Genomic DNA, 26958 nt, shown 5'->3' with positions numbered 1-26958 from the left:
AGGCTAAATAAACGAACACTTAACACACATTGGCTACAAAGAATCACATCTAAACCACAGGAATGCAGAACCGGCTAACAGCAATTAGGATTGACAGGATTAGAACAGAAACACTAAGAGTCTCAGCATCTTTTTTATACCGTGGTGACCAAAACTGGATGCAGTATTCCAAGTGTAAAATAAGCACTTTTTTTTATTAAAAGTTTTAAAAATTTCACACAATATATATCCCAAATCCCTCCCCCTCCCCCTCCCCCACTTCCCAGAGCTGATTACAGGGTTACAAATAAACAAGCATAATCTAACTAACATTACCCAACTATACTATCAATCAAATCCATAACATACTTTAACTCCTTCTCAAGATAAATATTAACTAATTAAAAACAAAAATAATATAATTAAACCATAATACTAAAAATAATATAAATTCAACTATATTAAACTATTAATAATAATCTAAAATTTACTCATAAGCAAGATAATACTTTTCAGTCTCATATTTCTTTTGAATATAATCAATCCATCTTCTCCAAACCGAAATATATTTTTCTTGTGAATAATCCTTCAAATAAGCAGAGATTTTTGCCATTTCAGCTAAATTAGACACCTTAAGTATCCATTCTTCCATAGTAGGCAAAGAATTTTTCAAGATAAGCACTAATTGTAAGATAAGCTGCCAATTGACTCATTTTTCCCAGCATTAGAGCCTCTTCTAGAGAGGTCAGTTTTCACTTCAAATTTTTGGGAACAGTGTCCATTGGATAGATGAGACCAAAGTGGAGATATCTGGCCATAATGCAGAGTCCCACATTTGGCAAAAACCAAACATAGCATATCAGCACAAGCATCTCATATTAACTGTCAAGTATGATGGTATGGTACATACAATATAATTTGAACCTGGCTATTTGTGCATTGAGAACTCTGTGTTGTTTTGTTCAATGATTTATGTGTTTGTTTCCTTGGCTGGGAAGGAATAACACACATAAACGAGAAATAAGAGACTAGTTGGCAGCTAATTTTATAAGCCACATCTTAGCCCTAGGGGCAAAAAACCTGGGGAGCAGCATTTCCAATCATTCCAAAATTAATTAAATGATTAATTATCTAAAAATGAGGAAATTCCTCTTACAGCCTCCAGGATAATGTGTTTACCCTACAAACCATTAGAGACTTTCCTGAAATCTGTGTTGTTTTTCTGTGAGGTTGGACAGATATCTCAGATATTCAGGACCAAGTAAAGATGCCACATTGGAAGGCTGATAAAGGCAAACTGCTTCATTACAGAGAAGCTTCTGCTACCGTTTCTTTCTGTTGTGGTTGGTATTCAAGATTCTCATTAGTGTCAGAACCCTTCTGAGATATTTCCTTGTGGTTTCACACTTCAGATGGTGAAAAAGCGCTCGCATTTCCTTTGTAGCCCAAAGACCAAACTAGATTGCTTCAGACAGGAAGGCGGTGCAGAGAGTGGTGAGGATGGCCAAAAAGATCATTGGCAGTTCCCTCCCTCCCATCCAGGACATACCACAGAAGCGTTGCTTGAGCAGGGTCCGTAAGATTATCTGGGGCGCTACACAGTATTGTTATGTCTAGCTGAACTCTCCTTCACATCCCCCCTCCCAGCATCATCTAACTCTAAAAGCAAAAAATAAAAGATGGCTACATTTCCCTTCGTTGTCAATGCAAAAACATCCAATGTTAGCAGCGTTGACATCTCTTTCATGATCTCTCAGGAGTATGTTTTTTTGCACATGTAATAGTGCTCAGTGCTGCATCTCACTGATCTGGCTGTGAAATCACTGTCCAAAAACGCACAGTCTCCTCCATTTCCCTCGACTTCCATCCTGCAATAAAAGCAGAATTAGGCAGTGGAGACAATTTCTTACATAGCAGCACCAAAGGGGACTTGAATTTGCAGTCCATCTAGCTCAGACATGTCAAACACAAGGCCCGGGGACCGGATGTGGCCCGTGAAGTGGTTTCATGTGGCCCGCGAAGCCATCCTGGAAACAGTGAGGGAACGGCCCCCGCTGCCTTGGCTTTGGCCAAGGCTGGCCGGGAGCCAATGTACAATTTTGTGTGGCCATTTATGCTGAAATGCATTTAGCTCCACAAGGCCATCTGGAAACAGCGAGGAACCAGCCCCTGCCACGTCAGCCCCACCCCCTGGGTGCATGCTGGGGAGGTGTCACCCTTTGTTAGGAATGAAGAAATGCACCATCGCCTGGAAGTGGCCAGCAAATGGCCCTCGCCTACTTCACATATCCGGCTGGATGGGATCTGCCCTGGTCCCACCCTTTTCTGCCAGAGACCCTCAGATCTGTCCCACTTCTGCCCAGGCCCCCACAGGCATCCTTGATGCAAATGATGTAGAGCTGGCCACACCCACCCAGTAGCTCACACCCACTCCATCCACGCCCACCCAGTAGGCCGCACCCACGCTGGCCACACCCACCCAGCCCCGAGGGCAACCGCAATGCAGATGTGGCCCTCAATGAAATTGAGTTTGACACCCCTGATCTAGCTGAATCTTGCCTTGCCTGGTGTCCTCTGGAAATGCTGGACTGGACCATAGCCACCATATTTCCTACCCTTGGACACAATGACTGAAAATAATAGAAGTTGTAGCCCAACCTAATCAGAAAGCACCATGCTGGGAAACTCCAAGGTAGTTTACTTTCTACTGTAAGTAGGAGCAGCTCTCAAAGAAATTCAGGAGGTTGTCTATCCCACAGATTGATTTGTGGACATAAAGACAGGATCTGGATACTATATGCTGTTGTTTCTTCTTCTTCTTCTTCTTCTTCTTCTTCTTCTTCTTCTTCTTCTTCTTCTTCTTCTTCTTCTTCTTCTTCTTCTTCTTCTTCTTCTTCTTCTCCTTCTCCTCCTTCTCCTCCTCCTCCTCCTCCTCCTCCTCCTCCTCCTCCTCCTCCTCCGCTGCCCAACTCACACACAAGTGATTCTGAGGGGCTTACAAAATTCTTTCGTTAACTCTTAGTTCACTTAACAAATGTACCAATCGGGCACCATGCCTGCCTTAACCCTAGTGTGCTGAAAATACATCAAATTCCTACAGAATCAATGTAACTAATTCCCATACTTGCCTTGGTTTAACCCTAAATGGGCAGAGTCATCATTTAAGGGCAGGTTTGGAGGGAAAGTATTACTAGAGAGTTGACCATAGGGCTATTATAACCCAGGGCAAATTGAATTAATTTGGTAGAACTTCAGGACGATGGGAAAATCTATTGCTGTATCTTTCCTATTTATTCCATTTTCATTGTTCTTACAGTATTTGTTTTCTAATGTGCAACTTCAGTGGGCAATGCTCTTGTTGCCCTGTTGCTTGGGAAAGTATAATTTCAATGGCCAAGAGCTATGGATGAACAAGAAAAGTGCTTTAACCATCTTCCTATAAAAAACTACCTTTTTCAAAGTGGCTGAAGGCTAAGAATAGGAACAGGAACAGGAACAGAATAGAAAAGGAATAGGAATAGGAATAAGAATAGAATAGGACCTTCGAGGTCTCATAGTCCAGCCCCCTGCTCAAGCAGGAGAACTTATACCAGTGGTGGTGAACCTATGGCACGGGTGCCAAAGGTGGCACTCAGAGCCCTCTCTGTGGGCACGCGCGCCGTCAACCCAGTCCTAGGCCTTCAGCTGGGTTTTATAAAACCTTTTCACTTTAGGCCTCCACCGCCGTGTGCAAAAAAAAAAAAAAAGGTTCAATCAATCAGTCAATTTCAACTTCTCGTGGGAAAAAAAATCTTGCAAAGTTGGAATTGATTGATTGAACTTTTTAGTCCCACCCAGTCTGTCATTACCACCACAGCCACGCCCAGCCAATGGGCCACACCACCCGGCACCTGACGATGCATAAGTGGGTTTTAGGTTGCAGTTTGGGCACTCGGTCTCTAAAAGGTTCGCCATCACTGACCTATACCATCTCAGACAAGTGATTGTCCAGTCTCTTCTTTAAAATCTCCAGTAATGGAGCGCCCACGATTTTTGGAGGCAAGCTGTTCCACTGGTTAATTGTCCTCACTGTTAGGAACTTTCTCCTTAATTCCAGGTTGCTTCTCTCATTGGTCAGTTTCCAACCATGATCAAGATGCCATTGGAGAAGAAACCCAACAGAAGATTAATGGGTTTTTAGTGAACTGAGAGACAGCAGTGTTGGAAAGTCTTGTTTATGAACTCTACTCTGGCCTTCCCAAAGTGTCCTGCAGCTTCTTCTATCTTTAATTCCCAAAGATGATTCTGCAGATTGTCCCCCAATTCATCTATTGGGAACTGTTGACTGTACAGTAAATCTGTGTCCCAGGAGCTCAGCATTCTGGACTCAGTTCCAAGCGGGATTCTGAACATGATAATTATACAAGCAGTCCTCGACTTATAACCACTATTGGGACTAGAATTTCCTTTGCTAAGCAAGATGGTTGTTAAGTGAGTTGGGAACTTGGACAGCACCAAGCCCCTCGTGTAAGTGAGTTATGCCTGATTTTATGACCTTTGTTGCGGTTGTTAAATGGATCACTGCAATTGTTAAGTAAGTCATGTGGCTTTAAGCAAATCCAGCTTCCCCCATAGATTTGGCTTATTGGAAGCCAGGTGGGAAGGTCATAAATGGTGATCATTGTGACCCCAGGATGCTGCAACTGTTGTAACTGTTTTGCCAGCAGATTTGGCGATCCCGGGGTGATATGGAGCCCAACAACTGGTTGGTCTGATTGTTGTCACCAGGGAGTTGGGGGGTTATTGGGTTTAGTATAGTTGTTCTATTTTTGTAAGTTGCCCAGAGTCACCATGAGTGAGTTGGGCGGCCATATAAATTATCTGAATAAACAAATAAAATAGAAATAATAAATAAATACGTGTGGGTTGCCATGTGACCAAATTTTGATCATATGATCAAGGGGGCTGCTGTGATGGCTATAACTGTGAAGACTGATCATCCATATTTTTTTTCAGTTCTGTTGTACCTTTGAACGGTCGCTAAATAAATGGCTGTTAAATCGAGGACTACCCATGATGCATTTTGAGTTACATTAGTAGGGCCAAATCTTATTAGAGGGCAACTCCTGAATGCTGGCAGCCAGCAGGCTCTTTCTAAGATCAGTCCTGAGCTGGGGGGGGGGGGTCTCAGCGGAGGCGTTTTACTTTTAGTTCTTGTCAACTGAAGGGGAAAGAGGAAGACTTACGTTGCATTGTCTCCATCTAGCCACTTCCAGGGTTGATTTGATTCTCTCTTGAGGCCGATCCAAAAGAAGCGGTCTCTTGTGAACATCTTCATAATACCCTTAAAGAAATTGTGCATATTAGAACACTGCATTGTTAGACTCCCAGCTGTATTTCTAAACTTACATATAGGCTGGAAAGACTAAAATCTGGAGAAGGCTTAAGATGCTCTCTGTTCAGAAAGGCATCTAAGGAGATTTTTTTTTTACTAGTATTAGGAGAAAATCCATTAAATTTTTCAAGTTGTAGAAGAGCGTGCATCATCAAGGAAGCAACATGACTTCCAGGAACTGATTTATCCTGGACAAAACCAGCTACACGACTCACCCTTTCCTCCTTTGTAATTTTGGCCAGGGAAGCTTTATGTAAAATACAGAAGTGCTGGCTCTCCGTCCAGTTCTTTTCTTCTTCTGACAATTTGTAGCAGTGCCCCTGGTGTTGAATCCAGTCTGGTGGACATGTAACAGGTAGACATTCTATTACATCCTTTTGGCAGTTTAATGGCACTGATGTTCCTAGAACAGAGAAAGGTGGAAAGAATAGACAATAAATTATCCAGTCCTGTTCTTACAGGTAGGATGGAACCATCCTTCTGGATTAGGACCTGTTACTGATTTCTAACAAAACCCAATCTGGATAAGAAGATCCATGTTCTAACTTCCATCATGTAATCCTCAGATTAACAGAGATTGTGGAACCTGAACAGTGATTTGCATGCTGGATTTGAATCCGAGAAACCAGAAGCAAATCCACTTATTCGGTCATGAATCTCTTTGTGAGATTTTCCACTCAGTTGATCAACCTGTTTAACATTTGGTCCAGCTTTTTCACAATTATTGCTTTAGGCAGGAAATCACTAAATAAATAAATGTGGATTTACTTATTTTACTTTTTGCCTTTACTATTACAGTCACCTGGCAAAAAAGGCTCAAATGTTTGCTATTTATAATTCATTTTCCTGCTAAGCCCCTTAAACCATTATTTCTGCTCTTCTCACTAGTGCCAAATGAGTATTTTTTTTTCCTTCTGGCTATCTCATTCTGGATAAATCTTTTAAAACAAGACTCAGTGATGCTTTCAATCAAACACCAAGATTTTTTCCAAACAAAAGAACTGAAGTTTTCCTGGACCAGATGAAGTAGATTGCAGTGACTGCAAGGCCAATTCTATGTTTCTAACCCATCTGCAAAGGTCATCGGTTTCATGAAGTCATGAAGAAGCTCTTCATGGGACCAGTATTAGGGTCTGGATTCCTTACCCTGGTAATAAATGAGATGTAGGAGATGTAGCAGGCTGAACCTGAGGGAGGGGTCAAACATGCAATCAGTCTCGAGTCCCTTTGTACCCACAAGAGATCTACATCCAGCCTACCTTGAATGCCTTTGACTCTTATCTACCTCCAATTTGCTCTGGCTATTAGTAGTTCAGATTCTTATAGACAGCTTAAACTTGTAATAAATATTTATACCCATTTGAACTGCCTGGATCTTCTGATTTTCCCTGGCTCTTAACAGGAGACAAGCAATGACGATAATAATGACGATCAGGATTATGTGAGAAATGACAGTTCCAATTCTTGCCTTTATGTATTTATAGCAAGGTGACAAACATTTCTGTTCTGCACAAAAAAAGAAGAGAAACAATATTCATCAGCACTTATCTGCTATACCATAGGAAGGTACAGAGAAATCTGGATACTGATGGTTCTCCTTGAGTTGAAATCCCTAAATAAAATATTATAGACATTTCTACATCGCTAAGGTTTTCTTGGCTTTTCCTTTTAATTTCCAGAGTCAATAATTATCCTCTTGAGTCAATTAAAATGCCAGTCTGAGTCTGATGAAAATAAACTGAACTACAATGTTCGCACTGAGCAAATAAAACTGCTTAGTTCTTGCCATCTGTCTTGCCATCTTATCTTATCCTATATCTTATCCTATATCTTATCTTATATCTTATCCTATATCTTATCCTATATCTTATCTTATATTTTATCTTATATCTTATAACTCAACTCATCTCATCTCATCTTATCTTCCTCCCTTTTCTAAGAAGACTTGCAGGAATGCCTTCGTATCCATAATGGACTTGAGACCTTCTTATAAATATAGGTGATGCTCCAAGATTATATTTGCATTTCATCTGATTCAATTAAGATTGAAGATTGAAACATGAAACAAAATCAGGCCTGGTGAAGCAGGATTGGGCCTGCTGCACATCCTGTCAGCCAAAGAGTGTCAACTGGTAGGAAACAGAAGACAGGCCTTGTCTGCTGTAGCCCCTGCTTTGTGGGCTATTCTCCCTCGGAGATTAGAATGGCCCCAACCCTAATGGCCTTTCACAAGGCATTAAAAACTCGGCTAGGTACCAGGGCCCGGAGCTCGGAATGGGTTAAGGACTTCATTTACTGGCTTTACTATTCATTGATTAACTAACAGAAGAAACTATGCTGTTTCTATTTATTTTCTGGATGTTTTTATTGTTTTATTGTTTTTAATTATGTTAATGGTTCTAGAGTTTCAGAACTGTAAGCCACCCAGAATCACTTGGTTGAGCAGAGTGGCTATAAAAATTGAATATATAAATAAATTGATGGTGCAGCAGAAAAATTACATTAAGTCTGCACAAATGATGAGGTAAAACTGGCCTGAGACATTTAATTCCTTGGGATAAACCACAAACGGTCCCTGAGACAAATCCATTTTCCCTTCTCTCCTTTCTACAGCATCCTGGACAAGGAACATGCCCAGGCAGATCCATACTAAAAATCTATATTCCTGTATGTTCGAAGCTGATTTCCCGCTTTCTTATCCTGTCATTTACTATACATTTTATGTCAATGACTTGTTACCGCTTGCTAGGACTAGCTCCTATCTCTGTTGTCACATTTGCTTCTTTATTTCATTATATTTATTTCATAGCTCTCCCCTGCAACAGACTCTGAATGCCTGCTCTCTCTGCCTCGTGAAAGATTAAAATTCAACAGGAGTTTTTCAAAGTCCAACTGGGAACAGGTTACATCTTTTGTATTGCTTCCTATGCTCTAGTAGACACGGCTTGGACATTTCAATCCCTCATTTGAATGAGCGGCTTCCACATCTCAATACTGTTATTACAGTATTACCCGTCACAAGACCCTTACTTGGCACACCCACACCTGATTCATCACAAGGCCTACCAACCACACAAAACCCTGGCAACGAAACATTCGGAAACCAACCCACCTCAAAGAAAAAAACCTTCACCCTCATCCTACAGCCGAGATACAGATATGCGCCACTATTGCAAAACTGTTATTACTACCTGGTTCTTCCTCCTGTCCACTTGCAGATCCATTGAGAGAAAGAGGCTGCATCTCTTGCTCCCCAGGCATAGTCAGCATTCTTGAATTTGTATGATCTGGAATTAGAAATGGAGCTGTTCACAAGAAGGAAAGCCAAGACGCTTACAGAAGATGGCAAATTACTGCTAATTTCGAGGAATCTCTTTTTAGATGTAGGACCCAGCCTTTTAAAAAGTGTATAGCAGAAAATAATTTGTCATGCAAAGGTTCTTCATGGCCATTAATAAATTGGGCAACTATTTATTAGAGAAGCAAAAAAAAAAAATCAACATTCCATTATTCACATTCTGTTAAAAGGATTGAATTTGATCTTGGCTGATCTTCAAAAGCTAAGAAGGATGTGAAGGCTAGACTGAGTACCGTATTTTTCGGTGTATAAGACGACTGGGCGTATAAGATGACCCCCGACTTTGGCGCCAAGTTGCATGCCTAGAAAGTCGTCTTATACGTCGGAAACTACCATAATTTCCGGCGTATAGGACGACTCGGCGTATAAGACAACCCCCGACTTCGGCGCCGATTTGAATGCTTTAAAAAGTCATCTTATACACCGGAAAATACGGTAATTGAAAAGCTTTCTATTTAGTAACACCCATAAACATCAATGCATGCACAACACACAAAAATATGTGTCCTGAGTGAATAATAATAATAATAAAGTCAAATAATAATAAAATCAAATAATAATAAAGTCAAAATAAAGTCAAAATTGAGAAGACAGCAACAGACAGTAAGTGCCGCCTATGCAAAGAAGCTGAAGAAACAGTGGACCACCTGGTAAGCAGCTGCAAGAAGATTGCACAGACCGACTACAAGCAGCGGCATGACAAAGTAGCAACAATGGTGCATTAGAAGATCTGCAAGAAATATCATTTACCTATAAGCAAAAACTGGTGGGATCATAAAATAGAGAAAGTCATAGAAAATGATAAAATTAAACTGCTCTGGGACTTCAGAATTCAAACAGACAAGCACCTGCAACATAACACCCCGGACTTAACAATTGTTGATAAGAAAGACAAAAAAATCTGGATAGTGGACGTGGCAATGCCTGGAGACAGCAGAATAGATGAGAAAGAACTGGAAAAGATAACAAAATACAAAAACCTGCAAATAGAAATAGAAAGATTGTGGCAAAGGGAAGCAAGGGTAGTACCAATAGTAATAGGCACCTTGGGTGCAATCCCAAAACAACTGGAGCACCACTTGAACACCATTGGCATTGACAGATTTGCCATTAGTCAATTGCAAAAGGCGGCCTTACTAGGAACTGCTTCCATTCTGCGACGATATCTGTAATACCATCAAGCATCCATATTTTGGCTCTTCCACATCTACCTATCCCAGATCCATGGTAAGGACTCGATAGGTAGACAAAAATGCCAAATCCAGTCTGAACATCTGGCTGACTGTGCGATGATCAATAATAATAATAATAATAATAATAATAATAATAATAATAATAATAATACTAGACCCCCAGTGAGACACTACCTTGACGTGGTTGTGGGGCTTGTGTACTCTGAGGAAGATGAGAGCTATGCCAGAGGTTCAACCATACTGGACAGGTCTCATCAGAGGAGTCAGACAAAGAGTGTCTCTCCCATAAAAAATATGGTGAGACGTAAATTTCAGAATGCCATACCGGCTCGGACGTCGCCCGGGTTAACAAGGTCCGCACTAGATATTGGAGTTCCTGGATATCTGGTGAAAAATGGGTTACAGGACTCAGGACTGTTGGCTGAGCAACCAGGGCCAGCAGCTGCAGAACTACTGGAAGAAAAGGTGTTTACCCATCGCAGATACACAGTGATGGAAAACAAAGAAATAATGATCTGTTACTACAGATCAAGTCCAACAAGAAGAGGATATCTAAAACGAATGCACCAGTTCTGGAAAGAACAACATCCAGAATCAGAAATAACAGAACAGAGACTAGCAGATCAACGCCGATTTATAACACGAAATAAAGTATTCACAGAAACAGAATTGGACGAACTGCAAAGGTTTACCCAGGGCAAAGAAATCAAAGCCTTACCAGAAGTAATTCAGAATGTAGAGGCAAACCAGGGGGAGTTGGCAGTGAAGGAATCCAGCAGAGATATACAACTGTTCTCATTTGGAAACCAGGCACCTCTTCCTCAGGAAGAACAAAACCCTCTAACTAAAGAAATAAAAGAATTGAAACAAAGAATAACTGAGCATCTAGAACAGCACAAAAACAACAGAATAAGGCTACCTGCATTGAAGCTTGTTCCAAAGAAACAGCTAGCACAAGCATTAAAAGATGCAAATACTGCAATATCAAGTATAAGCACCAATTCACTGCAAGAAACAAACCAACTAATGTACAGCACAGCTGCAGTTATAACAGAATACCTGGGATGCAAAATCAACAAAAAAGAAAAACAAACAAACAGTGCACCAGAAAAATGGAAGGTTAGACTAGAAAATAAGATCAGCAAGTTAAGATCACATGCAAGCAAGCTAGAACAGATGAAAGAAAAGAAGCTGAAGAACAAGAAGACCAAAGAATACCTAATCAAGAAATACCACTTAGAAACAAGGAAGATCAAGGAAGCACTGGAAATAATAAAGCAACAAATAACAGCTATAGCCAGGAAAATCAGTAGATATGAAGCTCGAATTGCAAACTATAGGCAGAACCTCCAATTTCAATCCAATCAGAAACGTTTCTACCAATCCATCAATGGAGAAACTGCAAGGAATCAGTCAGTACCTGACAAGGAAGAAACAGTGCAGTTCTGGAAGCAGATATGGGATAACCCAAAGAAATACAACAAGGATGCGGCTTGGTTAAAAGAGGTGGATGCAAATAAAACAGAAGTTGAAATGAAAGAACTAGTAATAACAACAACAATGGTAGAAAAAAGAGCAAGGAAAATCAAAAATTGGTCAGCACCGGGTGAAGATGAACTGCATGGGTTTTGGTTGAAACATCTAACTGTTATACACCCACTCATTTCCAAGCAGTTCAACAATATACTGCAAGGAGGAGAAATTGAAAAGTGGCTAACAACTGGGAAAACCTACCTAATAATAAAAAATCCAGCAAAAGGGGCAACACCAGGCAACTACAGGCCAATTACCTGTTTACCAACAACTTTCAAATTACTAACTGGTGTGGTAGCTGATGCAGTACAACAGCATCTAGTTGAAAACAATCTCTTTCCACCTGAGCAGAAAGGAAACCGCCCCAATAGCAGAGGAACAAAAGATCAACTCCTAATAGACAAAATGATCTTGGAAAACTGCAAGAGAAGGAAGACCAACCTGAATGTGGCATGGATTGACTACAAAAAGGCATTTGACTCTCTGCCACATGATTGGATAATAAAGTGCCTAGAAATAACAGGAGTCAGTAGAAACATCAGAAAATTTGTGCAAAGATCGATGGCACAATGGAAGACACAGTTGCAGATCAATGGTGAGAAGCTGGGAGAGGTTAATATCAAGAGAGGAATATTTCAAGGAGATTCATTGTCACCATTACTATTTGTTATTGCACTGTTTCCTCTGTCAACAATACTGAATAACTCAGGACATGGCTATCAAACATCAAAAACATCTGCCAGACTATCCCACCTCCTTTATATGGATGATCTGAAGCTGTATGGAAAAACATCATCTGAAATAGAATCGCTGCTCAACACTGTCCGTATATATAGCCAAGATATTGTAATGGAGTTTGGCTTGGACAAATGTGCCACACTTACTATCAAACAAGGAAAAATAGTGAAAACTGAAGGAATCAAGATGCCCCACGAAAATAACATTAAGAGTCTGGATGAGGAAGAGTACTACAAATACTTGGGTATCCTTCAAGCTGACAATATCAAGCACACTGAAGTCAAGAAAAAGATTAGAGGTGAATACATCAAGAGAGTGAAGAAGATCTTAAAGTCCAAACTCAATGGAGGAAATACCATAAAGGCAATCAACACCTGGGCAATCCCAGTCATTAGGTACACAGCTGGAATAGTGGACTGGACTCAAGCAGAACTAAAAGAAATGGATAGGCAGACCAGAAAAATAATGACAATGAATCATGCCCTTCATCCACGCAGTGACATTGATAGACTTTATCTACCAAGGCAAATAGGTGGGCGTGGAATGCTACAAGTACATCAGATGGTTGAAGAAGAAAAAATGGCTTTGGAAGAATATCTGAAGAACAATGATGAAGATGCACTGAAATTAGTATATCAGGAAGGCTTACTGACTACTGGAGAGACCAAACTGGCCTACAAGAAAGACCAAATGAAGAACAGAATAGAGGCATGGGAAGACAAAGCACTACATGGCCAATACATGAAAAAAATAGCTGGGAAAGCAGATAATAATAAAACCTGGCAATGGCTAAGAGCAGGAAAATTGAAGAAAGAGACCGAGGGACTAATTCTGGCTGCACAAGACCAAGCCTTAAGGACAAATGCATACAAAGTCAAAATTGAGAAGACAGCAACAGACAGTAAGTGCCGCCTATGCAAAGAAGCTGAAGAAACAGTGGACCACTTGGTAAGCTGTTGCAAGAAGATTACACAAACTGATTACAAGCAGCGGCATGACAAAGTAGCAACAATGGTGCATTGGAAGATCTGCAAAAAATATCATTTGCCTGTAAGCAAAAACTGGTGGGATCATAAAATAGAGAAAGTCATAGAAAATGATAAAATTAAACTGCTCTGGGACTTCAGAATTCAAACAGACAAGCACCTGCAACATAACACCCCAGACTTAACAATTGTCGATAAGAAAGACAAAAAAGTCTGGATAGTGGACGTGGCAGTGCCTGGAGACAGCAGAATAGACGAGAAAGAACTGGAGAAGATAACAAAATACAAAGACCTACAAATAGAAATAGAAAGACTGTGGCAAAAGCAAGCAAGGGTAGTACCAATAGTCATAGGCTCCTTGGGTGCAATCCCAAAACAACTGGAGCACCACTTGAACACCATTGGCATTGACAAATTCGCTATTAGTCAATTGCAAAAGGCGGCCTTATTAGGAACTGCTTCCATCCTGCGACGATATCTGTAATACCATCAAACATCCACATCTGCCTAACCCAGGTCCTGGGTAAGGACTCGATAGGTAGACAAAATGCCAAATCCAGTCTGAACATCTGGCTGACTGTGCGATGATCCATAATACTAGTAATAATATCCTGTCACTTACTATACATTTTATGTCAATGACTTGTTACTGCTTACTAGAATTAGCCCCTATCTCTGTTGTCACATTTGCTTCTTTATTTCATTATATTTATTTCATAGCTGTCCCCTGCAACAGACTCTGAATGCCTGCTCACTCTGTCTCGTGAAAGATTAAAATTCAGCAGGACTTTTTCAAAGTCCAACTGGGAACAGGTTACATCTTTTGATTGCTTCCTATACTCTAGTAGACACGGCTCGGACATTTCAATCCCTCATTTGAGTGAGCAGCTTCCAGATCCTGATACTGTTATTACAGTATTACCCATCACAAGACCCTCACTTGGCACACCCACACCTGATTCATCGCAAGGCCTACTGACCACACAAAACCCTTAAAAGCCAAAGAACACTGACACTAAAAACCCCTAAACTCAACTGAAGAGGTTTCCTAGCCTGGTAACGAAACATTCGGAAACCAACCCATAAGCTCGAAGAAAAAAAACTTCACCCTCATCCTACAGCCGAGATACAGATATGCGCCACTATTGCAAAACTGTTATTACTACCTGGTTCTTCCTCTTGTCCACCTGCATTGGGAGAAAGAGGCTGCATCTCTTGCTCCCCAGGCATAGTCAGCATTCCTGAATTTGTATGATCTGGAATTAGAAAAATAACAACAACAATAATATTAATAATACTAATAATAATAGTAATAAAGTTGTAAGAGACCTTAGAGGTCATTGAGTCCAACCCCCTGCTCAGGCAGGAAACCCTACACCATTTCAGACATATGGCTGTCTAGTCTCTTCTTAAAAACTTCCAGTGTTGGAACATTCACTGCCTCTGGAGGCAGATTGTTCCACTGGTTAATTGTTCTCACTGTCAGGAAGTTTCTCCTTAGTTCTAGGTTGCTTCTCTCCTTGATTAGTTTCCACCCATTGCTTCTCGTCCTGCGTTCAGGCGCTTTGGAGAATCGCTTGACCCCCTCTTCTTTGTGGCAGCCCCTGAGATATTGGAACACTGCTATCATGTCCCCCCTCGTCCTTCTCTTCGTTAAACTAGACATACCCAATTCTAGCAACCGTTCCTTATATGTTTTAGCCTCCAGTCTCCTAATCATCTTTGTTGCTCTTCTCTGTACTCTTTCTAGAGTTTCAACATCTTTTTTACATTGCGGTGACCAAAACTGGATGCAGTATTCCAAGTGTGGCCTTACCAAGGCATTGTAAAGTGGTATTAATGGAGCTGTTCACAAGAAGGAAGGCCAAGATGCTTACAGAGGATGGCAAATTACTGCTAATTTCGAGGAATCTCTTTTTAGATGTAGGACCCAGCCTTTTAAAAAGTGTATAACAGAAAACACTTTGTCATATAAAGGTTTTTCATGGCCATTAATAAATTGGGCAACTATTTATTAGAGAAGCAAAAAAAAAATCAACATTCCATTATCCACATTCTGTTAAAGGGTTGAATTTGATCTTGACTGATCTTCAAAAGCTAAGAAGGATGAGACCCCAAGTGGTATTCCAAGAGTGGCCTTACCAAGGCATTGTAGAGTGGTATTAATACTTCACATGATCTTGATTCTATCCCTCTGTTAATGCAGCCTAGCACTCTGTTGGCCTTTTTGGCAGCTGCAGCACACTGCTGGCTCATATTTAGATGATTGTCTACTAGGACTCCAAGGTCCCTCTCACAGTTACCTGTTTCTTCTTGCTGTACACGATCATTGCTATGAGGGGCCTGCTCATCAATCATCTCAAATTTATCCTGAGCCATTGTTCCTGGATTTGTACGATCTGGAATTACAAATAAAGCTGTCACCTGAAGGAAGACCAAAATGCTTAGAGAAGCTGGAAAAACTGCTGCTAATTTCGAGGAACCTCTTTTTAGATATAGGACACTACCTTTGGGGAAACTTTTTGATAGAGGAATAAAAATCAACATTTTGTTTTCCACATTCTGTCAAAAAGGTTGAATTGAATCGAGAATCTGAGTTGGCTATCTTAAAGAGCTAAGATCCCTTTAAGCACCCCTGCCTCGACATAGTGAAGAGGCTTGTGCAGCTTGCTGAAACTGTGAGCTAAGCTGTGCATAACATAATAACAGAATAACAGAGTTGGAAGGAACCTTGGAGATCTTCTAGTCCAACCCCCTGCTCAGGCAGAAAACCCTATACCATTTCAGACAAATGGTTGTCCAGTCTCTTAAAACTTCCAGTGTTGGAGCATTCACAACTTCTGGAGGCAGGTTGTTCCAATGATTAATTGTTCTAACTGTCAGGAAATTTCTCCTTAGTTCTAGGTTGCTTCTAGGTCCATGCAGGGCCACCCAAGATGGGCAAGTCATAGTGGAGAGTTCTGACCAAACACAGTCCACTAGAGAAGGAAATGGCAACCCTTCTCCAGTACAGAGAAGAGCAACAAAGATAATTAGAGGTCTGGAGGCTAAAACATATAAGGAACGGTTGCTGGAATTGGGTATGTCTAATCTAATGAAGAGAAGGACGAGGGGGGACATGATAGCAGTGTTCCAATATCTCAGGGGCTGCCCCAAAGAAGAGGGAGTCAAGCGATTCTCCAAAGCGCCTGAAGGCAGGACAAGACGCAACGGATGGAAACTAATCAAGGAGAGAAGTAACCTAGAACTAAGGAGAAACTTCTTGACGGTTAGAACAATTAACCAGTGGAACAACCTGTCTCCAGAAGCGGTGAATGCTCCAACACTGGAAGTTTTTAAGAAGAGACTGGACAGCCATTTGTCTGAAATGGTATAGGGTTTCCTGCCTGAGCAGGGGGTTGGACTAGATGACCTCCAAGGTCCCTTCCAACTTTATTATTAATTGTTGTTGTTGTTAATTGCGAAGTCGTGTCCGACCCATCGCGACCCCATGGACAACGCTCCTCCAGGTCTTCCTGTCCTCTACCATTTAAGTTCACACCTACTTAAGTTCACATTATTATTATTACTACTACTAATACCACTACTACTACTCCCTTTGCCCAGAAAACCCCATGGACAGTATAATATCAAAAGTCTAAAAGATATGATCCTGGAAGATGAGCCCCTCAGGTCATGATGTATTTCCCCTCATGCTACTGGGGGAGAGCGGAGGGCAATTACATGAAGCTCCAGAAAGAGTGAAGCAGTTAGGCCAAAGCCAAAATGATGCTTAGCTGTGGATGTGTCTGGTGGTAAAAGGTTGGCAACTGGTTCGTACTTATAATGGTTGCATTATAAGGGGTCAGATGATCACCTTTTGCAACCTTCTGACAAGCAAAGTCAAGGGGAAGCCAGATTCACTTAACAACTGTGTTATTAACTCCACACCTAGAGTGATGTACTTAAGAACTGTGGCAAGACAGACTGTAAAATGGAACAAAACTCACTTAACAACCATCTTGGTTAGCAACAGAAATTTTGGAGACAATGGTGGTCATAAGACAGCCTTAGATCAATTATTAGTGGAGCATAAGGAAATTGTATACGTGTTACAGAAAACTGCTTGCACACTTCACAAAGGCTTAATTACACAACAATTGAAGTTAGCTACCATTATAACCCTTAACCAGGGTCCTGAGCTTGGGGGCAGCACTAACTCTGCCTGCTTCTGCCTTGGGTTTTGGGTGAAGCCCCAACTTCAATCTGGGTCTTTGCTCTGGGGCCAGGAACTGGCACCTGTACACTCCAATGGCACACCATGTGCTCAGCAATGTCTCTCCAGTCACCAACTTCCTGCATCGTCACTTCAAGGAGTGAAGTGGCTAGGCCAAAGCCAAAAGGACACTCAGCTGTAAGCGTGTCTAACGACGAAAGGAAATTCTGATGATGTAAAGAACAATCATGCAAAAAAATAGAGGAAAACAAAAGAACAGGAAAGACTAGAGATAATTGGAGATATCAAGGGCATTCAAAGATGGGCATGATAAAGGACAAAAATAGTAGGGACCTAACAGAAGCAGAAGAGATTAAGAAGAGGTGGCAAGAATATATAGAACTATGCAAGAAAGGTGTTTATCACCATGGTAACCATGATGGTGTGACCGTTGACCTTGAGCCAGACATCCTAGAGAGCAAAGCCAAGTGGGCCTTAGGAAGCATATGCCACCCAGTTTGGAAAATCAACAGTGGCCACAGGATTGGAAAAGGTCAGTTTACATTCCAAACCCAAATAAGGGCAAAGCCAAAGAATGTTCAAACTACTGTACAACTGCACTCATTTCACACACTGCCAAGGTTATGCTCAAAATCCTACAAGCTGGGCTTCAGCAGTATGTGAACAGAGAATTATCAGAGGTACAGGCTGGGTTTCAAAGAGGCAAAAGAGAGAAGCAGCCTAGAACTAAGGAGAAACTTCCTGACAGTGAGAGCAATTAACCAGTGGAACAACCTGCCTCCAGAAGCTGTGAATGCTCCAACACTGGAAGTTTTTAAGAAGAGACTGGACAGCCATTTGTCTGAAATGGTACAGGGTTTCCTGCCTGAGCAGGGGGTTGGACTAGATGACCTTCAAAATCCCTTCCAACTTTACTACTACTACTACTACTACTACTACTACTACTACTACTACTACCATTATTATTATTATTATTATTATTATTATTATTATTATTATTATTATTATTATTATTATTATTATAGATCAAATTGCCAACATTCACTGCATTAGGGAGAAAGCAAGGGAGTTCCAGAAAAGCATCTACTTCTGCTTCAATGACTACACTAAAGTCTTTGATTGTGTGGAACACAGCAAATGGTGGCAAGTTCTTAAAGAGATGGGAATACCAGACCACCTTACCTGTCTCCCGAGAATCCTGTATCCGGGTCAAGATGCAACAGTTAGAACCAGACATGAAGAACTGATTGGATCAAAATAGGAAGAGGCTGTATATTGTCACCCTGCTTATTCAATTTACATGCAGAGTACTGTTGGACCTGTCCAAGCTAAGTTCCTAGGAAAGAAACGCTGTTTTATTTGCTGCTTCCTGAGAAGTTAGAAAAAAAAAACCGAAGCGTTTCTCCAAATCGGGGTGGGTGGGGGCGGAATCCATCCAGCCCCTCCCTTCCCTGCCAAACTTAGCAGAGAAACCTCCTAGGAAGCAGAAAGGAAAACGGAGCGTTTCTCCAAATGGGGAGGGGGCGAGGGAACCACCCTTTACCTTTCAAATTTGGCACGTCTCAGGCTGATTTTTCTTCTGGCTCCTCAGTTGCCGGCGCAAACTTGTTCTCCGCCCAGCTGGCCACGCCCACCCAGCCGCGCCGAGTGGACTGCATCTAATTCTGCGGGTCGACCTGCCTGCGGCCTTTCACCCACACCCACCCTGCGGCACACAGATGGTCATCCTATTCCCACGGTGTCGCAGACATAAAACAACGGGAACAAAAAGCTAAGATCAATGAGAGTCTATATGTGAATCCGAAAGGCGGACCGAGTAATTAAAAAGTTTTCCATGTAGCAACACACACACACACATACACAAACATCTATGGACACAAGACACAGAGAAACACATCTCCTGAAATAACAAGAAATGAGGGCGAGATTCCTTCCGCCAGTCGTAATAAATTCAGCAGGAAACAAAAACTATAGCGGAGAAGCAGGCACGAGTTCATCAACTCCGTGTAATTTTTCTCTACGCACCAAACTTACTTTTATTTACTTCAGTGACTCGCCGACTACCAGTGTGTCCTAATCTCCTGAAACCCTAATGAAAAAAGATATGCCAACGCTTGTTGCAAAGTCAGTTTTTCATCAGTGATGCTTCAGCAATGTTATCCACTCAAAGTCTTCTTTACAGACAGAAAAACGTTTAGCCTGAATTGCTGACGAAAAAGCAGGCGCCGAATCCTTTCCCCCAATAATACTTCCACTTCTCCGAAGTTGCAAAGGCGCAACCATCCGCTTCCCTTCCTTCACAGCCGAACACCGGGTAACTTTCTCAACGGAGCCAAAGTAGCCCCGTGCGAAAAGCTCCCAATGCTAGGAGACCCCCAAGAGCGCGAAGCAGCTCCTCCAAAGCCCCGAATACCTGGCAATCTCCAGCCCAGCCGCCCTCACTGCTCTGCACCGCGTCATCTTCAGACCGCTATGAGAATAGTAATAGTAGTAAAGTTGGAAGGGACCTTGGAAGTCATCTAGTCCAACCCCCTGCTCAGGCAGGAAACCCTACACCATTTCAGACAAATGGCTGTCCAGTCTCTTCTTAAAAACTTCCAGTGTTGGAGCATTTACTGCTTCTAGAGGCAGGCTGTTCCACTGGTTAATTGGTCTCACTGTAAGGAAGTTTCTCCTTAGTTCTAGGTTGCTTCTCTCCTTGATGTTTCCACCAGTTGCTTCTTGTCCTGCCTTCAGGTGCTTTGGAAAATAGCTTAATTCCCTCTTCTTTATGGCAGCCCCTGAGATATTGGAACACTGCTCTCATGTCCCCCCTTGTCCTTCTCTTCGTTAAACTAGACATACCCAATTCTAGCAACCGTTCCTTATATGTTTTAGCCTCCAGTCCCCTAATCATCTTTGTTGCTCTTCTCTGTACTCTTTCTAGAGTCTCAACATCTTTTTTACATCGTGGTGACCAAAACTGGATGCAGTATTCCAAGTGTGGCCTTACCAAGGCATTGTAGAGTGGTATTAATACTTCACGTGATCTTGATTCTATCCCTCTGTTAATGCAGCCTAGCACTGTGTTGGTCTTTTTGGCAGCTGCAGCACACTGCTGGCTCATATTTAGGTGATTGTCTACTAGGACTCCGAGGTCCCTCTCACAGTTACTACTATTGAGCATGGTGCCACCTATGCTGTACTTGTGCATTTGGTTTTTCTTGCCTAAATGTAGAACCTTGCTTTTTTCACCATTGAATTTCATTTTGTTAGTTAGTGCCCAGTGTTCAAGTCTGTCCAGATCCTTCTGTATCTTAAGCCTGTCTTCTGGAGTGTTGGCCATTCCTGCCAGCTTGGTGTCGTCTGCAAATTTGATGAGTTCCCCATGAAGTTCCCTTCATCCAAATCGTTGATGAAGATGCTGAAGCGCACTGGGCCCAGAACAGAGCCCTGGGGCACCCCACTAACATTGAGAACATTGATAGAAGAGCCAAAGAAGATAAATATTGTGAGCAATGTTCTTTCTCAGTTTTCCCCTTGCTGTGCTTGCCAAAACAGATCACTAAAGGTTAAAATCCTTTTGATCAGGAGCTGCGTTTTTAAATTCAGCTGTCCAGCTGGTGAATATCTGAACAGCAAGAATGTCCTTCACCCGAACACATCAGTAATAGTAACAGTATAACAGAGTTGGATGAGATCTTGGAGGTTTTCTAGTCCAGCCCCTTACTCAAGCAGGAGATCCTATACCAGTGATGGTGAACCTTTTAGAAATCGAGTGCCCAAAAACCGCTCCCACCCCTGTCCCTGCTCCGCCCTGCCCACTGGGCCACCCACCACCTCCACAGCCCGCCATAGATCACTCAGGCAGCCCAGCAGCACCATGGTGGCCACGCCCTCCGCCCATGCCCCGCAGCATCATCTGTGCATGATGGCGCAAGGGCAGAGTCTTGTCCCCGCTGCCTGGCTACCACGTCCTTGGCTCTTCCGCATGGGCTGCGCCCAGGGGTGACTCTCCTCCAAGGGGCTGCTGGTGAGGAGGGGGCCATGGGAGGAGGTGGGGCTGGGGAGACGGTGCGTGTGCCCACAGCGAAGGCTCCGAGTGCCGCTTCTGGCACCTGTGCCATAGGTTCGCCACCACTGCACTAGGCGAAGAATCCAGTAGGAAGCTGGTCAGCCGCAGCCTTTTAAGGTGCCGCTTTCCCCATGCTCCTTAGCAGGGCTGGAACATGGGAAAAAAAGAGAGGATAGGAGCTGCCCTGTTTTCTCCAAGGCTCTGTTTCTGCTGCTTTTGGCTGTTTCCCCTGCCCTCATCCTCCTTTTTTGTCCTCTGCCACTGCAGGGCTGTGATAGATTGTGCGGGAGAACAAGCGGAAGAGCGTTTTGGGTTTTGTTTTTTGATTACATGATCAGTGTTAAGGCGCCACTTATTTGTTCAGATTTGTGCCCGCATGTAAAGTTGAGAAACTATTTTGAATTGTGAAAAGAAACTTCTAGATTTATGTCTGTCCCTTTAAATGCTGAATTTCTCTCTGGCCACGTTGATTCTGGGGTGAGTTTTATGGGTTGGTTTTTTATGATTTGTATATACTGAGTGCATATTAGAAGAAAATTAAGGTTTTTTTTATTATTTGCCTTTTTTATTGTTTTGTCTATTATAGCCTGGCTTATTCCTGGAAATTTCCAGGATCTTTATAAAGATGTCCTGCCAACTCAGTGCATCCTTGGTTTGGGGAGGGGGATGTACTGTGGGAAGAATCCAGAGAAAGAAATATTATGGGGAATATTGAAAAGGCAGAATATATTTCCCCAAAGGATCTTAAAGGCATAAAAAGCCCAGTTTTTCTTAATAGCCCCAGGCAGAAACCAGGTTTTAGAAATGCAGATGTAATAATCCATTTAGGAAGGTTGGAGCCAGGAAACTAGACGCTGATGAGATTAGGAAGACAAAGACCCCTAAAATCTACATATCCCACCCAAACTCTACAGACAGAAAATATAGTAGGATTAACTCACCAATACTAGAAGGGCACACTCAGACTCAAATCATAATACATGACACAGGAAATACAAAGCCTCAAACAGGAACAGGAAACAACCTCAAAGGCCCCAGAAGGTATAAAAACCCACCACTCCCAGCAACATGTGGTCAGTTTTCCCAGAGCCATGCTTCTGTCTGGCTCTGCTCTTCAGTAAACCATAACCTTCTTTCTCAAGCAGTTTTCATTTTGTTTATTTCTGGCTTGGACTGGACCATGATGAAGATTTTTCTTTCAATAGTACTAATGCCAGTTTTTATAGTTTTATAGCAGCACAGAGAACTCTTGAAGACAGTCTGGCTACAATTCTTCTGAGTAACCAGATGTATCCATTCTAGAAGGGAGAAATTGTGCTGCTTAAAAGTTCCCTTGCAGGATTTTAAAGACAACCTGGGAGAATCCATTCCAGGTTTTGCTGACTAACCAAACTGTCCTTGTAAAAGAAAAGGGTTTCTAGATTTCTCACAGATTGAGATTGTCAGTTTCTTGGAAGTGCCCTGATAAAATTTTGCTTTTTTAAAAAAAAATATTTGTAGAATTATTATTTCAAGCAACCTTTAAGTCTATTTTGCTGCTGTTGCTTCTTTTACATTATTTTTATATTGCAAATGGCGGTAGGTGGGACAGGCGGGGAACAAAATTCTTATTCAGCGGCATGCAATTAAAAATGCTGGCTTATAAAATAACATAGTTGAATTTCCTTTTTGCAGACTCCATGGATTTAAGGAATGTCTCTTTTTCCTGGGCTCTTAAGTACTGACTGGTGGGTAAATCACATTATTGCATTTGATTTCACTGTTACGCAGGAACATGCCAATTCCCTATTTTCAAAGAACATCAATGGCCCAAACACACAAGTAATATTTCTGCTATACTTGTACTAATTCAACTAATTACGAAGCAGCCTGGGATATTAAAAACAAATTTGCATAGGGCAAGTAGCCAAACATAATGGTACTTACACTTTAAAAAAATATTGTCTGTGCCTTGACATATAACATTGAAAGATCAGCTTACCTGATGAATTATAGTGGACTTTCCACCATTCATGATTTTAAAATTCTACTGTTGTCTTGACAAGGACTTTATACTATTTCTTGGCTATGGACAGGAGGAATTCATCAACTGTCACTCCAAGAAATTAAATGGTCATTTAAACATAACTATATAGAACAGTGGTTCTCAACCTTCCTAATGCCGCGACCCTTTAATACAGTTCCTCATGTTGTGACTCCCAACCCCCCATCCAGCTGGCCAGGGAGGGGGGGCAGGAAGGCCGCTCCACCGGCGCCACCCAGCCTGGTTGGAGAAGTGCCATTCCTCTCCCTCTTTCTCTCTCTCTTTTCTCTCTCTCTCTTTTCCTCTCTCTTTCTCTTTCCTCTCTCCCTCTTTCTTCTCTTTCTCTTTCCTCTCTCTCTTTCCTCCCTCTTTCTCTTTCTTTCCTCTTTCTCTCTTTCCTCTCTATTCTTTCTCTCTCTTTCCTCTCTTTCTTCCCTCTCTCCCTCTTTCCTCTTTTTCCTCTCCCCCTTTCTCTTTCTCTTTCCTCTCTCTCTTTCTCTCTCTCTGTTTCCTCCCTCTTTCTCTTTCTCTCTTTCCTCTTTCTCTTTCCTCTCTCTTTTCCTCTGTTTCTCTCTCTTTCCTCTCTCTCTCTCTCCCTCTCTCTCTCTCTTACAGCAGCATTGTCGGGAGTCCCCGCCCCCCCCCCCGGCCGGCCTCCGCCACGTCCTCAGCCGAACGGGCGGGGAGGGGGAGCAGGATGGAGGCAGTGGTTCTGGTGGCGGCAGCAGCAGCACGGCTGCATCGTCAGGAGTCCCCACCGCCCCCGGCCTGGCTGCCACCCCCACCAGGACTCCGCGCTGCCCAGCCGTGCTCTCCGCCCATCGATGGAGCCACGGTGGGGACAGCGCCCGCCCGAGCCACCCGGGGGCAGCAGGAGAAAGGAGAGGAGGGGAAGGAAGCAGCTGCCTCAGCTGGGACTCTGCACTGCCCGGCCTCGCCCTCTGCCCATCGATGGAGCCACGGTGGGGGCTGGTGCTGTGTGGCCCCTGCCAGCCCCTCCACCAGCCCAGCTGCTCCCCCCCCAGGCACCCCTCTTGTCCCGGTGCCCGCCGAGCTGCCTGGGAGGCAGCAGGAGGAAGAAGGGGAGGAGGAAGAGGAGGGGAAGGAAGCCACCACCAGTGCTGGGCCCCAGGAGGAGGCTCTCCTCTCCTACCATTGCTGCATCTCCTTCTTCCTTCCTGGCAGCCTGGACTCCGGCGCGCCTTGCCGGCCAGCGGGGCCAATGGTTGGGCTGGCTGGGGATCGCAGGGGCTGGTCTCCCTTGGGCTGCAGCTTGCGGGAGGGCTGGCCCACTCAGCAGAGCCTCCAGCGGGCCGCTCCCAGCAGGGATCCCAGGGCTTCCCCAGGCGGCTCCAAGGCCACGAGGACCTGGCCGTACTTCTCCCAGGGGGTGGGGCACCCGGGCGCAGGGCCAATCAGGAGCCTTGCATGAGGTAAATCAGAGAGAGAGAGAGAGAGAGAGAGAGAGAGACAGGGAGGAAGAGAAAAGGGAAGTAAAAGTGCCTCTCTTTCTCTCTCTGCAAATGGCGGAGGAGGCCATGCGGAGACGGATGCGGAGCGGTGTCTCAGTTCCTAAGATCATCGAAATAGGCGACCCCCGTGAAAGGGTTGTTCGACCCCCAAAGGGGTTGCGACCCACAGGTTGAGAACCGCTGGACTAGACATAAGGACAATTTTTTTGCCATGCCGTCCCTCTGCTTAACAACTAATTCCTACACAACTGTCAAAATACTTAGTATAGCTGTATTACTATGATATCCCTCATCTTTCCTATTACCTATCCTTATCTCCTTATGACTATAACTTTGCTGCTTGTATCTTACAATTTATAGGGGTTTTTTTGTACCCTAGTATGATTTATGTTGTTTGCTTAGCTAGTACTCTATGACTATCACTAAGGGTTGCATCTTATGATTTATGATGAAGTGTTGTATTTCACAATTTATGATGAATGTATTTTCATGATGTATATGATCATGATTATCACTATTACTTGTATGTATACTGAGAGCTTATGCATCAGAAACAAATTCCTTGTGTGTCCAATCATACTTGGCCAATACAGAATTCTATTCTATTCTATTCTATTCTATTCTATTCTATTCTATTCTATTCTATTCTATTCTATTCTATTTTTAAGAGTGTGAAGAATACAAAAATATATTTAAAAAATTGAATAGTTTCCTTGAATTCCACATTAACTTCCCTGCCTATATACCATGGCCATCTGTTTCTGCCAGCTGAAAAGTGAGAAGAATCATTGTCCAAGCAGGGCTGTGATAGATTGTGTAAAAGAGGCAAAATACTGTATGGGGGTTTATTTTGTTACATTGTCAATGTTAGGGTGCCAACTGTTATTGGTTATTTGTCTGAGCAGATTTGCTTGTGCATGTGAAGTTGAGAAACTATTTTGAATTGTGAACTTCTAATCTAAACTTAGGTCTCTCCCTTTAAAAGCTAAATCTGTGGTGAATTCAGGTTCTAGCCACGCCTTTATTCTGGTATGTGTATTTTATAGGTTTTGTGATTTGTGCAGATTGAAAGAAAATTAAGAGGGTTTTATTGTCTGCCATTTACTCTTTATTGCTTGACGTGTGTTTGAGTTTTGCCTATTTGCTCTTTACTCTTTTCCTGTCTAATCTAATTTAGGCACAAACACCCCCACCTTCAAAATTTCCTTTCCGTTAATTGAAGGTCAAAAAGAGAAGGCAGACAACAATAGGAGAACGTACATGTAATGCTTCTCCTCCTCTTCCTCAGGATTTTTACAATACTTTCATCTAGTCCAACCCCCTGCTCAGGCAGGAAACCATATACTATTTCAGATAAATGGCTATCCAGTCTCTTCTTAAAAACTTCCAGTGTTGGACCATTCACCACTTCTGGAGGCAGGTTGTTCCACTGATTAATTGTTCTGTCAGGAAGTTTCTCCTTAGTTCTAGGTTGCTTCTCTCCTTGATTAGTTTCCATTCATTGCTTCTTGTCCTGCCTTCAGGAGCTTTGGAAATATCTTGACTCCCTCTTCTTTGTGGCAGCCCCTGAGATAATGGAACACTGCTATCATGTCCCCCCTTGTCCTTCTCTTCGTTAAACTAGACATACCCAATTCCAGCAACCATTCCTTATATGTTTTAGCCTCTAGTCCACTAATCATCCTTGTTTGTTGTGTTTCATTTCAGAAAATCAGATTCTGCTTCTTAGCCTTAACTCAAACAAGACACACCCTAACCAAAAATCAGTTGCTAGGCAACTGAAATAATCTCCAGAAAGAAAAAGCCATACCTGGTGTCGGTTTTGGACTGTGTTGCCACGGCCCCATGAAGGGTGTCCCCTCCCCTCCATTCTCTCCACTTGCAACCTTCCCTGCCAGCTTCTCTCTGACTTTCTAGGGAAGCCAGCAGAGATGATTACAATGGCAATCATATGGTCACAGGGCATTTGGCAACCAGTTGGAAATGCAAGCTGATGTGACTATTGGGGGAGAGAAGGAGGCACAATGTTTTA

At 42.7% G+C, this 26958-nt stretch overlaps 1 protein-coding gene across 4 annotated transcripts; it reads right to left on the bottom strand.

Annotated features, from left to right (window-relative positions):
- Window positions 1-1606: 1606 nt before the first annotated feature.
- On the bottom strand, window positions 1607-26810 carry LOC120307278 (C-type lectin domain family 2 member D-like). Of its 4 annotated transcripts, none has more exons than XM_039341847.1 (8): window positions 26737-26810; window positions 15465-15560; window positions 14328-14417; window positions 8545-8640; window positions 6710-6859; window positions 5569-5756; window positions 5205-5302; window positions 1607-1847 (listed from the first exon to the last, which is right to left on the bottom strand). In XM_039341847.1, exons 1-8 carry the CDS (start codon window positions 26771-26773, stop codon window positions 1733-1735), a joined length of 870 nt encoding a protein of 289 aa, XP_039197781.1. In that variant the 5' UTR covers window positions 26774-26810; the 3' UTR covers window positions 1607-1732. The 4 variants fall into 4 exon arrangements, with proteins under 4 accessions (XP_039197781.1, XP_039197782.1, XP_039197780.1 ...); XM_039341848.1 differs by lacking the exon at window positions 26737-26810 and adding an exon at window positions 18921-19107; XM_039341846.1 differs by lacking the exon at window positions 26737-26810 and adding an exon at window positions 18560-18822.
- Between the last annotated feature and the right edge of the window lie 148 nt (window positions 26811-26958).

The sequence above is a fragment of the Crotalus tigris genome, unplaced genomic scaffold, assembly GCF_016545835.1.
Source record: "Crotalus tigris isolate CLP2741 ecotype Arizona unplaced genomic scaffold, ASM1654583v1 scf7180000017773.841730, whole genome shotgun sequence".
NCBI classification, from domain to species: domain Eukaryota; kingdom Metazoa; phylum Chordata; class Lepidosauria; order Squamata; family Viperidae; genus Crotalus; species Crotalus tigris.
Note: the sequence above shows the minus strand (reverse complement) of the source record. Positions and strands in the feature narration are given on the sequence as shown.

Excerpts from the sequence above, each read along its gene's own strand:
- LOC120307278 (XM_039341846.1), bottom strand. The coding sequence starts at position 18,614 with ATGTCTGGTTCTAACTGTTGCATCTTGACCCGGATACAGGATTCTCGG. Across the intron at positions 14,418-15,464 it reads TGTACAGCAAGAAGAAACAG|ATCATACAAATTCAGGAATG; the intron begins GTAACTGTGAGA and ends TTCTAATTCCAG. Across the intron at positions 8,641-14,327 it reads TGGACAAGAGGAAGAACCAG|ATCATACAAATTCAAGAATG; the intron begins GTAGTAATAACA and ends TTCTAATTCCAG.